Source organism: Columba livia, chromosome 4 (genome assembly GCF_036013475.1).
Source record: "Columba livia isolate bColLiv1 breed racing homer chromosome 4, bColLiv1.pat.W.v2, whole genome shotgun sequence".
NCBI lineage: Eukaryota > Metazoa > Chordata > Aves > Columbiformes > Columbidae > Columba > Columba livia.
The window spans coordinates 77,434,410-77,446,566 of NC_088605.1; the positions used below are offsets into that span (position 1 = coordinate 77,434,410).

At 65.5% G+C, this 12,157-nt stretch overlaps 1 protein-coding gene across 1 annotated transcript; it reads left to right on the plus strand.

The window, feature by feature from the left end:
* Nucleotides 1–1,746: 1,746 nt before the first annotated feature.
* Nucleotides 1,747–6,713, plus strand: LOC135579469 (extracellular matrix organizing protein FRAS1-like). The gene is made up of 4 exons (XM_065062958.1): nucleotides 1,747–2,174; nucleotides 5,125–5,291; nucleotides 5,608–5,813; nucleotides 6,363–6,713. Exons 2-4 carry the CDS (start codon nucleotides 5,228–5,230, stop codon nucleotides 6,711–6,713), a joined length of 621 nt encoding a protein of 206 aa, XP_064919030.1. The 5' UTR covers nucleotides 1,747–2,174; nucleotides 5,125–5,227.
* Nucleotides 6,714–12,157: the final 5,444 nt, after the last annotated feature.

The following is a 12,157-nucleotide window of genomic DNA, read 5'->3' on the forward strand; positions in this document are numbered from 1 at the left end:
CAGCAACACGGGCTCCAGCCCTTCCACACACAGCACTTTGTGTCCAGCCCTTCACAGGCCACATGAGCCTGCTTGTCAGCCACAGGCACGTGAACCAGCCTCTCTGACCCACAGCCACCACTTAGTCTCTGTTTGTGAGCCCCCCCAATTCACGACTTAGTCTCTGCTTTAATCAACACCACAATACACAGCTCTGTGACCCAGATTCAGGACTTAGTCTCTGGTTTGTAAGCCTACCCAATTCACGACTTAGTCTCTGGTTTCTGGGCCCCACATTCGATAACTTAGTCTCTTTTTTGTGAGCCCCCCCCAATTCCTGACTTATTCTCTGTGACCCAGATTCATGACTTAGTCTCTGTGCACCCAGTTCACAACTTAGTTTCTGTTTGTGAGCTCTCCAGTTCCTGACTTAGTCTCTTTTTGGTGAGCCCTCAATGCACAACTTAATGTCTGCACCCCAGATTCATGACTTAGTCTCTGTGATCCAAATAAGGACTTAGTCTCTTTGTGAGTCCCCCAATTCACAGCTTAGTCTCTGTCCCTGAGCCTCCCTCTGGCCAAACGCACCCGCTGTCCAGCCCCACCTGCCGGACTCGGGCTCTGTTCCTCCCCACGGGCAGGACGGGCTCTCCCTTCGCTGGAGGTGCCGGGGCACAGCTCAGCCTCCCCCCGGGCGCTGAGCCCCAACCCACCCGCCTCGGGCTCTGCTTCCCAGCCGGGCTGAGCCCCCAGCAGCCCCAGCCGCTCTCAGGCCCTGGAGACGTGGGACTGGGGCTCTGAGCCCCCAGCCCGGCCCGGGGAGCCCGGCTTTGGGCTGCCCCACCCCTCGCCTCTGCCCCTGCACCCCCACGGAGCTCCTGTCCCTCGGCAGCCCCCGCAGCTCCTTCTCCATCTCACAGCCCAGCTGCGGAGCCCCCGAAGCACCCCAACAGCCCCAACCCCGCGTGTGGTGTCGGGGCCGGGCCGGGAGCCCCGGCGGTGTCGGGCGGTGCTTGAGAACTGGCTGGGGGGGACCCGCGGAGCGGGCCCGGCCCCGTGTGGCCGCGGGCGGCTCGGGCGGGGACGGGGGGCGCCGGGCTCCGGCCCTCCGGGCTTTATTCCCCCCCGGCGCCCCGAGCCCCGCGGCTGCTGCTCCGCGGAGCCGCCCGGGCACCGGCTGCCCTTGCCCACCCGCCTCCGCCCCGAGAGCCCCCGCTGCTGCCGCTCCCCGGGCCGGTCGGGCCTCTCACCTGCGGCGGGCGGACTCGGCCCCTCCGCCGCTCCGAGCTCCCGCCGAACGGCCGGGCCGCTCCCCCCGCCCGCGGTGCCGCCGCTGCCCCCGGGGCCGCAACCACGACCGCAGCACTAACCCGCTCGCCTCGGAGCCGCAAACACAATGACACGGGGGACGGCGGCCGCCAGGGGACTCAACTCCTCGGCCCCGCCCCGCGCAGGCGTCCTGGGCCCCGCCCCAACCGGGGAGGAGGCTCCGCTGGGGCGGAGCTGGGGGCGCGGGGGGCGTGGCCAGAGGGGTCCGGCACCTTGTCCGCGGGGTCCCGGCGCCCGCCCGCCCAGCACCGACAAACCCCCGGCGGCGGGGGGGGCACCGACCGACCCCGCGAGCCCGGCGCGCCGGCCCCCGCGGGCTTGTGTGTCTCCCCGAGAAGGGAGCGAGTCCCCGCGGGCAGGGCTGGCCGGGCGTCCCCTCCCCGCTGGCTTCGGGGCGTCCCTGCCCCGCTGTTCCCGGCGGGGTCCCGCATTGCTGTGCCCCGCTCCTCTCCAGGGGGTCCCGCTGTCGCCCCGCTCCAGCGCTCAGGACAACACGAAGCCAGAGCGGGCAGAGCCCCCGGCCGTCCCCGCTGTCCCTCCTCACGTTCCCCGCCCAGCCGAGGGTCCGTCAGCTCCCGGCTCTGCCGCAGCCTGGGTTCCCCATCCGACCCGCTCATTCCCGGATCACCGGCGCCGGGACGGGTCCCTGTTCGCGGGAGGAGTCCCCCCCGCGCTGCCTGACCCGTCCCCCCGTGTCCTGCCCCAGGGCTGTTTGTGCTGGAGCACCACAGCCTGCCCCACGCCAGGTCGGCTTTCCTGACCCCGGAGCAGCTGGGAGGGATCCAGTTCGACCTGCAGCTGCTGTGGAGCGCTCAGACCTTCGACTCGCCCTCCCAGCTCTGGAGAGCGACCAGCTCCTACAACAGGTGAGGCCGGCGGGTTCAGCTTCTGAAGCGATTGTGTGCGTGTAATTAACCGAACCCAGAACATCCCTCTGGCCCTTGGAGCAGCCGCGGGCACAGCAGTTGTGTGGCTGCTCGGGAACCGGCCCGCGTTACAGACTGGGAGACAAAAACCCGTCGGTTGCATTGTACATGCGCTTTTCTAGTTAAGCCGGGGCAGGTGGACACCGGCGGTGATGACGTGTTCAAGGTTGTTTTGCCGTCAGCGAGTTAAAAGCGGGATTTTGCGTCCACAATTTAATCAGTAGCGCTGTGCTTGGCAGAGGTCGGTGTGTTAAGCTGTAGGAAAGTGTGGTTGACTTTCTAAAATAATTCCTTTTTGGTATAAGTTCATCCCGTGACTGTTTCTTCCTTCAGTCCCGCTGCTCGCACAGAGGCTCAAATTAAACCCGGGGGTCACGTTTGCCCATCCCGCATCTGCTGGAGCGGACGGATGTTTCTGGGAGGGTCGGGTCCTGCTGTGAATTCGGTCTGGCCCGCTCACCCCAGGTAGCAGACGGTGGTGTCGGGCAAACGCGTCACACGGGTGCCGGCTTGGGGTGTCGTTGGTGACCGCGGCGTCTCCCGTCTGCCCCAGGAAGGACTACTCCGGCGAGCACAGCATCTCTTCTAGAAGAGGCGCACTGCCGGACCGCATCCTCACTAACAGGGAGGGGCTGGATGAAGCGGTAAAGGTTGAGGGCTGCCTTGGCTGCAGCGCCCATGAGATGGTGGAGTTCAGGATCTCGTGTGGCCGGAGCAGGACAGAAGCAGAATTGCAACCCTGGATTTCAGCAAGGCAAACTTTGGCCTTTTCAGGCAATCGCTGGGGGAAATCCCAGGGGCAAGTCTGCTTGAAGGTAAAGGGGCCCAAGATAGTTGGTTAGTGTTCAGGGACTGTTTCTACCGGGCGCAAGATGAGAGCGTCCCGACACGTAGGAAGCCAAGGAAGGGAGCCAGGAGCCCTGCGTGGCTAAACAGGAACTGCTGGGTAAGCTCAAGTGGAAGAGAAGAGTTTCTAGATCATGGAAGGAGGGGCTGGCCACTTGGGGAGAACGTCAGGCTGTTGTCAGAGGGCGTAGGGAGGCAACTAGGAAAGCTGAGGCCTCCTTAGAATTACACCTGGCGAGAGGGGTCAAGGACAACAGGAAGAGCTTTTTCCAATGGGTAGCAGATAAAACTGACAGCAGAGGCAATGTAGGCCCACTGAGGAACGGGGTGGGTGCCCTGGTGACAGAAGATCCAGAGAAGGCAGAGTTACTGAATGCTTCTCTGTCTCTGCCTGCCCTGCCGGCGGCTGTCCTGAGGATCCCGCACCGCTGAGGCCCCAGAGGAGGGCAGGACAGTGGAGCAGTCTGCCTGGTTGATGAGGACCGGCTTAGGGAGCAGCTGGCAGTCATCCATAAATCCAGGGGTCTGGACGGGATGCACCCGCGGGTGCTGAGGGAGCTGCCTGAGGCCATTGCTGGACCGCTCTCCATCATCTTTGCCGAGTCTTGGGAAGCGGAGAGGTGCCTGAGGACTGGAGGAAAGCAAATGTCGTCCCTCCTTGAGGGAGTGCGGTCTGGATGAGCGGGCGGTGAGGTGGACTGGGAACTGGCTGAAGGGAAGAAGCCAGAGAGTCGTGGTCAATGGGGCAGAGTCCAGCTGAAGCCTGTATCCAGTGCAGTGCCTCAGGGGGCAGTGCTGGGGCCGGGACTGTTCAATATATTCATCAATGATTTGGACGAGGGAACAGAGTGACTGTCAGCAAGTTTGCTGATGACACCGAGCCGGGAGCAGTGGTGACACTGGAAGCTGTGCTGCCATCAGAGACCTGGACAGGCTGGAGAGGTGGGCAGGGAAAAAGGTAATGAAATATAACAAGTGCGAGTGTAGAGTCTTGAATCTGGGCAGGAACAACCCAGGTTCCAGTGTAAGTTGGGGAATGAGCTATTAGAGAGCAGCGTAGGGGAAAGGGACCTGGGGGTCCTGGGGACAGCAGGGTGACCATGAGCCAGCACTGGGCCCTTGTGGCCAGGAAGCCAATGGTACCTGGGGTGGGTTAGAAGGGGGTGGTCAGTAGGTCAGAGAGGTTCTCTGCCCCTCTGCTCTGCCCTGGGGAGACCACACCTGCAATATTGTGTCCAGTTGTGGCCCCTCAGTTCCAGCAGGACAGGGAACTGCTGGAGAGAGTCCAGCGCAGCCACCAAGATGCTGAAGGGAGTGGAGCATCTCCCGTGTGAGGAAAGGCTGAGGGAGCTGGGGCTCTGGAGCTGGACAAGAGGACACTGAGGGGGGACTCATTCCTGGGGATCAATATGGAAAGGGGGAGTGTCAGGAGGATGGAGCCAGGCTCTTCTGGTGACAACCAGTGACAGGACAAGGGACAATGGGTGCAAACTGGAACACAGGAGGTTCCACTTAAATTTTAGCAGCAACTTGTTCCCGGTGAGGGTGGCAGAGCCTGGCCCAGGCTGCCCAGGGGGGTTGTGGAGTCTCCTTCTGTGCAGACATTCCAACCCGCCTGGACACCTTCCCGTGTAACCTCATCTGGGTGTTCCTGCTCCATGGGGGGATTGCACTGCATGAGCTTTCCAGGGCCCTTCCAGTCCCTGACACTCTGGGATGCTGTGACTCTTGATCCCCTGCACCGTGCAGCCCACGCAGGCCTGGGCAGAGCCCGGCGACAAGCCCCTGCCCTGCACGGCCCACGCTCCCGAGCGGTAAGGACTCGCCACCGTCCCGGCAGGACGGTCCCAGCCCGCTCGGGGGGTTTGTGGTCCCGTGTGACGGCGGTGACGGCAGCGGGAAGGGGTGGGGGCTGAGCGCCACGGCCCACGGGCGGCTGGACCAGCGGCGCTGAAGCAGAGGGAGCGGAGGGAAAGCAGCGCGGGCACTCGGGGGCGCGGGCAGCCCCAACCTCTCCCTTTGCCTCTTTCTGTGCCCGTGTCAGGTTCTTGATCCCCATCGCCTTCCAGCAGACAAACCGCCCGGTTCCTGTCGTCTGCTCCCTGAACACGGAGTTCCAGCTCTGCAACAACGAGAAGGTGTTTCTGATGGATGCCACCAAACCCGGAATGTCCCTGGCAGAAATGGATTACAAAGGGGCTTTTTCAAAGGGTGGGAGTTCCGTATTGTTCCTTGTTACCGGTTCCCCTCGTACCCGACGTCTCTGTCTCCCCAGCATCCTCGCCTGCGAGAGAGAGGGCTGAACCCAGCCTGGGCTTTGCCTCTTTTCCAGCCCTGGGATAGCGTGACCAGGGACAAGAACGTGCTCTGCACGGCGTTCTGCCGCCTGCACACGCAAACCCAGCCCTGCAGAACCAGAACCGCGCGTGGCTCGCTGCATTTGGCTCTCCCGAGGCTCCTCTTGTTCATTCCGTTCTGTTGTTTTCTGGAGAATTTAACCCGACCGTGTTTCTCCCGCCCTCCTCAGGGCAAATCCTTTACGGCCGCGTGCTCTGGAACCCCGGACAGAACCTGAACGCCGCCTACGAGCTGCAGCTGGAAAAGGTCTATCTGTGCACGGGCAAGGACGGGCACGTGCCTTTCTTCGACCCGACTGGCACCGTCTATAACGAGGGGCCCCGGTACGGCTGCATCCAGCCCAACAAGCACCTGAAGCACCGATTCCTGCTCTTGGTAAGCGTTCCGCTGCCCACAGAAGCACCGTGTCGAGCGTTGCGTGCGCTCGTGGCCGCACAGGCCGGGTCTCTCGGGCTCCCGCTGCCCCAGCAGCCCTGGGAACTGAACGGCGTTCCTGCCGGCCCGGGAGAGCGTCGCCAGGCAGGACACGGGGCGCGGAGCACGGTGACAGCTGAGAACAGCCAGCGCAAGGGAGAAGGGGAGCCGGGGATGTACCGAGCCCGTGCAATCGCCCTTGATCTGCCGGTGCCGTGGCTGGGAACGGACAGGGCTGGCAGCCCGTAAAGGGAGATTTATTTACCGGTGACGCAGGAGTTCTCCCTCCTTGTATAAATCACCGTGAGCCCGCGTCCCCGCCGCAGCCCCGTTCCCCCTCCCAGAACGAGGTGCCGTTCCCGGTATCGGTCAGTTTGGCGTCAGCGCACCCGAGCGGGCTGGTCACACCCGTCTCTAGGGTCAGTTCTCCGGGCCTGACACACTCAGCGCTGAACCAGCGTGAGATCGTGCGGGTCACAAGCCCCTCGTCCCGACGCTCTCTGGTGCCAGGACCGAACGCAGCCCGAGGTGACCGATCAGTATTTCCACGACGTGCCTCTCGACGCCCACTTCGCTTCCGACCTGGCCGAGTTCCGCTCCGTCAGCAGCGTGCCCGGAGTCGACGGCTTCACGCTCAGGGTGGACGCTCTCTACAAGGTCCGTGCCCAGGGGGTCGGGGGCCCCAAAACTCCCGTCTCTGCCCGGGACGTCCCGGGTTCACTGGGTGAATGGCGGGCGCCGGGCCCGACGCCGCGCAGAGACACCGAATCCGCGCTGGGAGGCTCTGGCAGGATTTTATATCCCGATTTCCCCAGACGGGCCGTATTTGTCCCCCAGTGGCCTGTGTCTGTTGTACCGTAAATGAACAGCGGAGCCAGGTACCAAACAAACTCTAGCACGGGAAAGAGAGGTGAGGAATTTATTGTGGTGATGAAGGCGGTTTGTTCTTTGAAAGCAGTCGGGAAAGGAGCTCCTTAGCACCAGTTTATGAACGTTCCTGAGTTGATTACTGCAGTTGCCAAAGACAGATGAGAAGGCTGAACACCCCACTTGGTGATGACCCCCATTGCGGGGGCTCCCAAACCACCCCGAGCTGCTCTGTTGGTGTTTGCAGGAGCCAGTGAAGGGGCAGCGGCTGAACGGGGGAGTCAAAGCGCAGAACGCTCTGCAGGACCGGACGGAAGTTTAACGCAGCACCTGCTTTGTGTTGGTGAGAAACGCCTTTCATGAATTGTGAAAAAAATAGACGACTTTATAAAAAGGTAAGAAAAGTTGTGCTGTTGTTTTTATGCTCTGGGGGAGGGCGGAGCGGCTCCGGCAGCGACCCCAGGGCTTTGGGAGCTCTCAGCAGCCCCGGGAAACCCCCGTTTAACACCCGGGACGCGGCGTTTGCTGCAGAAAATGCGGCAGAAGCGTCCAGAAAGCCCAAGTGCAGCGCTGGGGCTGGGGGCTCGGGGCTGGGAGGTTCGTTTTGGGGCGGGGGCGGCAGCGCCAGTGGTTGTCCCAGGAGGGGGAGAGTGAAGCGGGAGCACGAACCGGGGCTGCCCGGGGGTCGCTCCCGTGTGAGTCCCCCGTGTGACAGTCCCGGCCCCGCTGTCCCTGCCCCGGCTGCGGTGCCGCCGAACGGACACGAGATGGCGCTGCGCTCTGCAGGGCCGCGCGGTGTCCGCCAGGCGGCGCCATCCCGGGCTGCGGCGGGGGCGGGACCGAGAGAGAGGGGTCGGGACCGAGTGAGAGGGGCGGAACCGAGATCGGAGGGGGCGTGGCCAACCCGCTCGGCCGCGCCCCGAGCGCAGCTGAGCCCGCCGCGGGGACGCGGTGGCCGGTTCTGATTGGGTCGGTGCTGGTGCCGCGTTTGTTCGGTGCGTTCCCCTGTGTGTCTGGTTGGTGTTGGTGCCTCGGTTGTTTCACGGCAGCGCAGCCGAGCCCGCAGCGAGGACGTGCTGGACACGGACGGGGCGTGAAGGTGCGTGGGGCCGGGGGGCGGCTGAGCCTGGGGGGAGGGGACACCCCCGGTTGGGGGGCGGCTGCTGAGCCTGAACTCGTCCCCTCTCTCCGCAGGAGCTGCAGGTGCCTGCGGGCAGGTCCCGGACAGAGGCAGCGGCGGGCAAGGGTTAAAACCTACAATGGCCTCAATAAAGGGGTGGTGGAAAGTGGCCGCATGTCGCCGTGGTCCTTACGGGTCCCTCTCGTCCCCAGCCCGGGGCGGGGGGGTCAGGCCGAGCCGTGCCCTGAGCTCCCCCGGCCCATCCCACACCAGCGACTGTTCCCAGACACCTTGCCCCCCCCTCCCCGATGCGGGGACCCGGGTTCTCGCCGCCAGGTGAATGGGACACGGGAAGGTGTCACCGGTACCGGGGGCTGCGGTGCCGCCCACTGCGCTCTGCAGTGCCGCGCTGTGTCCGCCAGGCGGCGCCACTGTGCGGGAGAGAGGGGCGGGGCCGAGAGGGGCGGGGCCAAGCCGCGCCCGGACGCGCCCCGCCAGCGCAGCTGAGCCCGCGGTCACGTGACGGGGCGGCCCCCGAGGCTTCAAAAGCTCCCCCGGGCCGGCGGGGGGCGCCGCTCCGGCGGGCGCACGCGCAGAGGCGGGAGGGGGGCCGGCGGGAGCGGGTGCCGGTGCGGGCTCTGCCGGGCCCGGGGCAGCTGCTGCCGGGGGAGCTGGCTTCCACTCGGCGGGGCCGCGGGGCGGCTCTGGGCCCTGCGCGGAGCCGGGCTCGGACCGGAGCCCCTTTGGTCCCGACGGCCCCGAGGCGGCGAGGACGTGCCCGGTGAGTGTCCCGGGGGCTCGGGGAGCGGGTCTGTGCTCGGGGCTTCGCCCCTCGTCCTGCTGCAGGCCGGGGAGGGCGGTCCCGTCCCCCGGCAGGGCTCCCCCGGGGCTGGAGGCTGCTGGGGGTGCAGGGGGGGCCCCGCGGTTCTGAGCCGGGGCCGGGCCGGGCTGGGGGGGGTTGGGGTGTTGGCGCTGGGGGGTCCGGCCAGAGCCGCTGGCCCCGCTGGGCTGGTGGGGCCGGGGGGTTTGGCCGCGGGGGTTTCTGCTCCGGCTCGGCCTGGGGGGCCGCGGTGTGTCCCCGTTTGTGGGGTTCTGCACCCGTTCTGTCCTTAGGGGGGCTGTGCTTTGGGGGTCTGCACCTTTGGTTTTTGGTTTGTGCCTCTTTTGTTGCTGGATTGTGCACCTGTTGTGTTGGAGTTGGTTCAGCTGTTGCTTTCTGGTTTCTGCACCTGTTGGTTTTGTTGCCCCCATATTAGTTGGTGTGCGCACCTGTTCTATTGGGAGTGACCCCTTTTTATTGGGCTTGTGCCTGTGCCTCTGTTGTTGGGTGTGTACCCCACTTTATTTGGTGTGCACCGTTTATTATTCCCTTTGTGTTTGTGCCTTTTGTGTTTCACATGAAGTTGAGTTCTGGTTCCAGTTTCTCTCTCTGGTTTCTTTCAGCTCCAGCTCCAGCCTGTGCAGCTTCAAGCCTGTTTGCGGTTCCAGCTCCTCTGCAGCTGCTTCTGGTTCCAGTTGTTCTGCAGCTCCAGCTCGTTGTGCTTGTTCCACTGAGCTTGGCCTTGGGCCAGATTGTAAATCAATCACTGTCACAAGCTGCCTAGGAATATGACACATGAATAAATATGAACCAATTATCTAATAACCAGTCCAGTGGTTGAACAGTCCTTGAATAAAAAAGGGGGGAAAACCACTTTTCGCGCCAGAAACTAAGTCGAACACCTGAAACGGCCTGGTGCATGCCGGCGTCCGAGCGTTTGGGGGCCAGGGCGTCCGGACCCCCCCCTCTGGAGGGGGTCCCCCTGCCTGGCCCCCTCCCTACTCCTCCCCAACCTCCCACTTGTGCCCACCCCACTCCCTGGCCCCCCCCCCCCAACTTGTGCCCACCCCCCTCCCTGGCCCCCCCCCCCCAACTCCTCCCCAGCCTCCCACTTGTGCCCACCCCCCACCCCAGCGCCCCACCAGCCCCTGCCCAAGGGGCCAACCCGGCCCCTGGGTTTGAGCCCAGGAACAGCGACTGGGTCTCTGTTCCTGAGCCCAAAGCCCAGGCCTCGGCCCCAGGAGCCCCTTTCCCAGCCCCGAGAACGCAGCTCAGGCTCCGTTCTCAGGGCTGGGAAATGCCCGGGTGCCTCGGGGCTGCTGAACCCCAGCACCGGGCCTCGGGGCTCCAGTTGCACAAGCACCCGCGGACCCCACAGCCCCAGCGAACCCAACCCCGCGTGTGGTGTCGGGAGCCCCGGCGGTGTCGGGCGGTGCTTGAGAACTGGCTGGGGGGACCCGCGGAGCGGGCCCGGCCCCGTGTGGCCGCGGGCGGCTCGGGCGGGGACGGGGGGCGCCGGGCTCCGGCCCTCCGGGCTTTATTCCCCCCCGGCGCCCCGAGCCCCGCGGCTGCGGCTGCTGCTCCGCGGAGCCGCCCGGGCACCGGCTGCCCTTGCCCACCCGCCTCACCCTCCGCCCCGAGAGCCCCCGGGGCCGCGGCCCCTTCCCCGCTGCCCGGCCCCGCGCTCCCAGCCCCGACCCCCGGCGCGGCCGCGCCCGGGCCGAGCTCCCCGCACCTCACCTGGGCCCCGCCGGGAGAGCCCGGACCGGCCGCTGCCGCCCCCGCACGCACCGAGAAACCGGAACCCACGCCGCCGCGCGCCTTAAATACCCCAGGCCCCGCCCCTCACACCTGCGCTGGGCCCGCCCCGCGCATGCGCCACCAGGCCCCGCCCCTCACACCTGCGCTGGCCCCGCCCCGCCCAGGTGCGCTGCATTTCCGGCCCGCCCCGCGCAGGCGCCGCCTCTTCTTCCGGCAGAGCCGCGGCGGCTCCGCTCCAGGCGGACGCTGGTAACGGACCGGGCGCTCCGGGGGAACCAGCGAGCGGGACGCGGCGCTGCAGCCCCGGCCCGGGGGCGGTGAGCTTGGGCTGAGCTGGAACCGGGGACGGGGCTCGCGGGAACCGGGGCTGCGGCCCTGCCGGGACCGCTGCCGGCCCGGGAGTCCCGGCCCCGGTGTCCGCCGCTTCCCGGGCGGCCGGGGCCGGAGGGTTCCGCTCCCCCGAGCTCCCGGAGCCCCGAGTCCGGCCTCCCCGGCCCCCTCCCGGCGGGCAGGAGCAGCAGCAGCAGCGCTGGAGCCGAGCCGGGAGCTGCCGGAGTTCCGGAGCTCAAGTCCCGCGTTCCCCCGCGGCTGCTGCCGGGCCGGGCTGGCGGGGACACCCCGGGAAGGCTGGAGCCCCCGGCGGCCCCGGGGCTGCCCCGGCACCGTCTGCCCGGACCCGCCGCGCAGCTCGGGGCCCCCGAACACCGACCAGGGAAGGGAAGGGAAGGGAAGGGAAGGGACGTCTCGGCTCTCGCAGCCCTTCGGGCCCTGCCCCGAGGGGGCTGCACCCGCCCCGGACACACCGGGGGGCTCCGGGCTGAGCCCCCAACAAAACCGGCCAAATGAGCCGCGTTTCAAGCCCCCAAAACACAGGGCTTGGTGTCTGCCCCATCAGTGGCCACATGAGCCTCGTTGGAACCACAGGAACAGGGGACTGAGTCTCCTCCTCCAGCCCCAGAACTGCCCCAGCAACACGGGCTCCAGCCCTTCCACACACAGCACTTTGTGTCCAGCCCTTCACAGGCCACATGAGCCTGCTTGTCAGCCACAGGCACGTGAACCAGCCTCTCTGACCCACAGCCACCACTTAGTCTCTGTTTGTGAGCCCCCCCAATTCACGACTTAGTCTCTGCTTTAATCAACACCACAATACACAGCTCTGTGACCCAGATTCAGGACTTAGTCTCTGGTTTGTAAGCCTACCCAATTCACGACTTAGTCTCTGGTTTCTGGGCCCCACATTCGATAACTTAGTCTCTTTTTTGTGAGCCCCCCCCAATTCCTGACTTATTCTCTGTGACCCAGATTCATGACTTAGTCTCTGTGCACCCAGTTCACAACTTAGTTTCTGTTTGTGAGCTCTCCAGTTCCTGACTTAGTCTCTTTTTGGTGAGCCCTCAATGCACAACTTAATGTCTGCACCCCAGATTCATGACTTAGTCTCTGTGATCCAAATAAGGACTTAGTCTCTTTGTGAGTCCCCCAATTCACAGCTTAGTCTCTGTCCCTGAGCCCTCCCTCTGGCCAAACGCACCCGCTGTCCAGCCCCACCTGCCGGACTCGGGCTCTGTTCCTCCCCACGGGCAGGACGGGCTCTCCCTTCGCTGGAGGTGCCGGGGCACAGCTCAGCCTCCCCCCGGGCGCTGAGCCCCAACCCACCCGCCTCGGGCTCTGCTTCCCAGCCGGGCTGAGCCCCCAGCAGCCCCAGCCGCTCTCAGGCCCTGGAGACGTGGGACT

What these genes read in the sequence shown, in the direction of transcription:
- LOC135579469 (XM_065062958.1), top strand. Translation starts at nt 5,228, where the DNA reads ATGGATGCCACCAAACCCGGAATGTCCCTGGCAGAAATGGATTACAAA. An exon ending in CAAAGGGGCTTTTTCAAAGG is followed by an intron (nt 5,292 to 5,607) that starts GTGGGAGTTCCG and finishes CGCCCTCCTCAG; the next exon opens with GGCAAATCCTTTACGGCCGC. An exon ending in AGCACCGATTCCTGCTCTTG is followed by an intron (nt 5,814 to 6,362) that starts GTAAGCGTTCCG and finishes CTCTGGTGCCAG; the next exon opens with GACCGAACGCAGCCCGAGGT.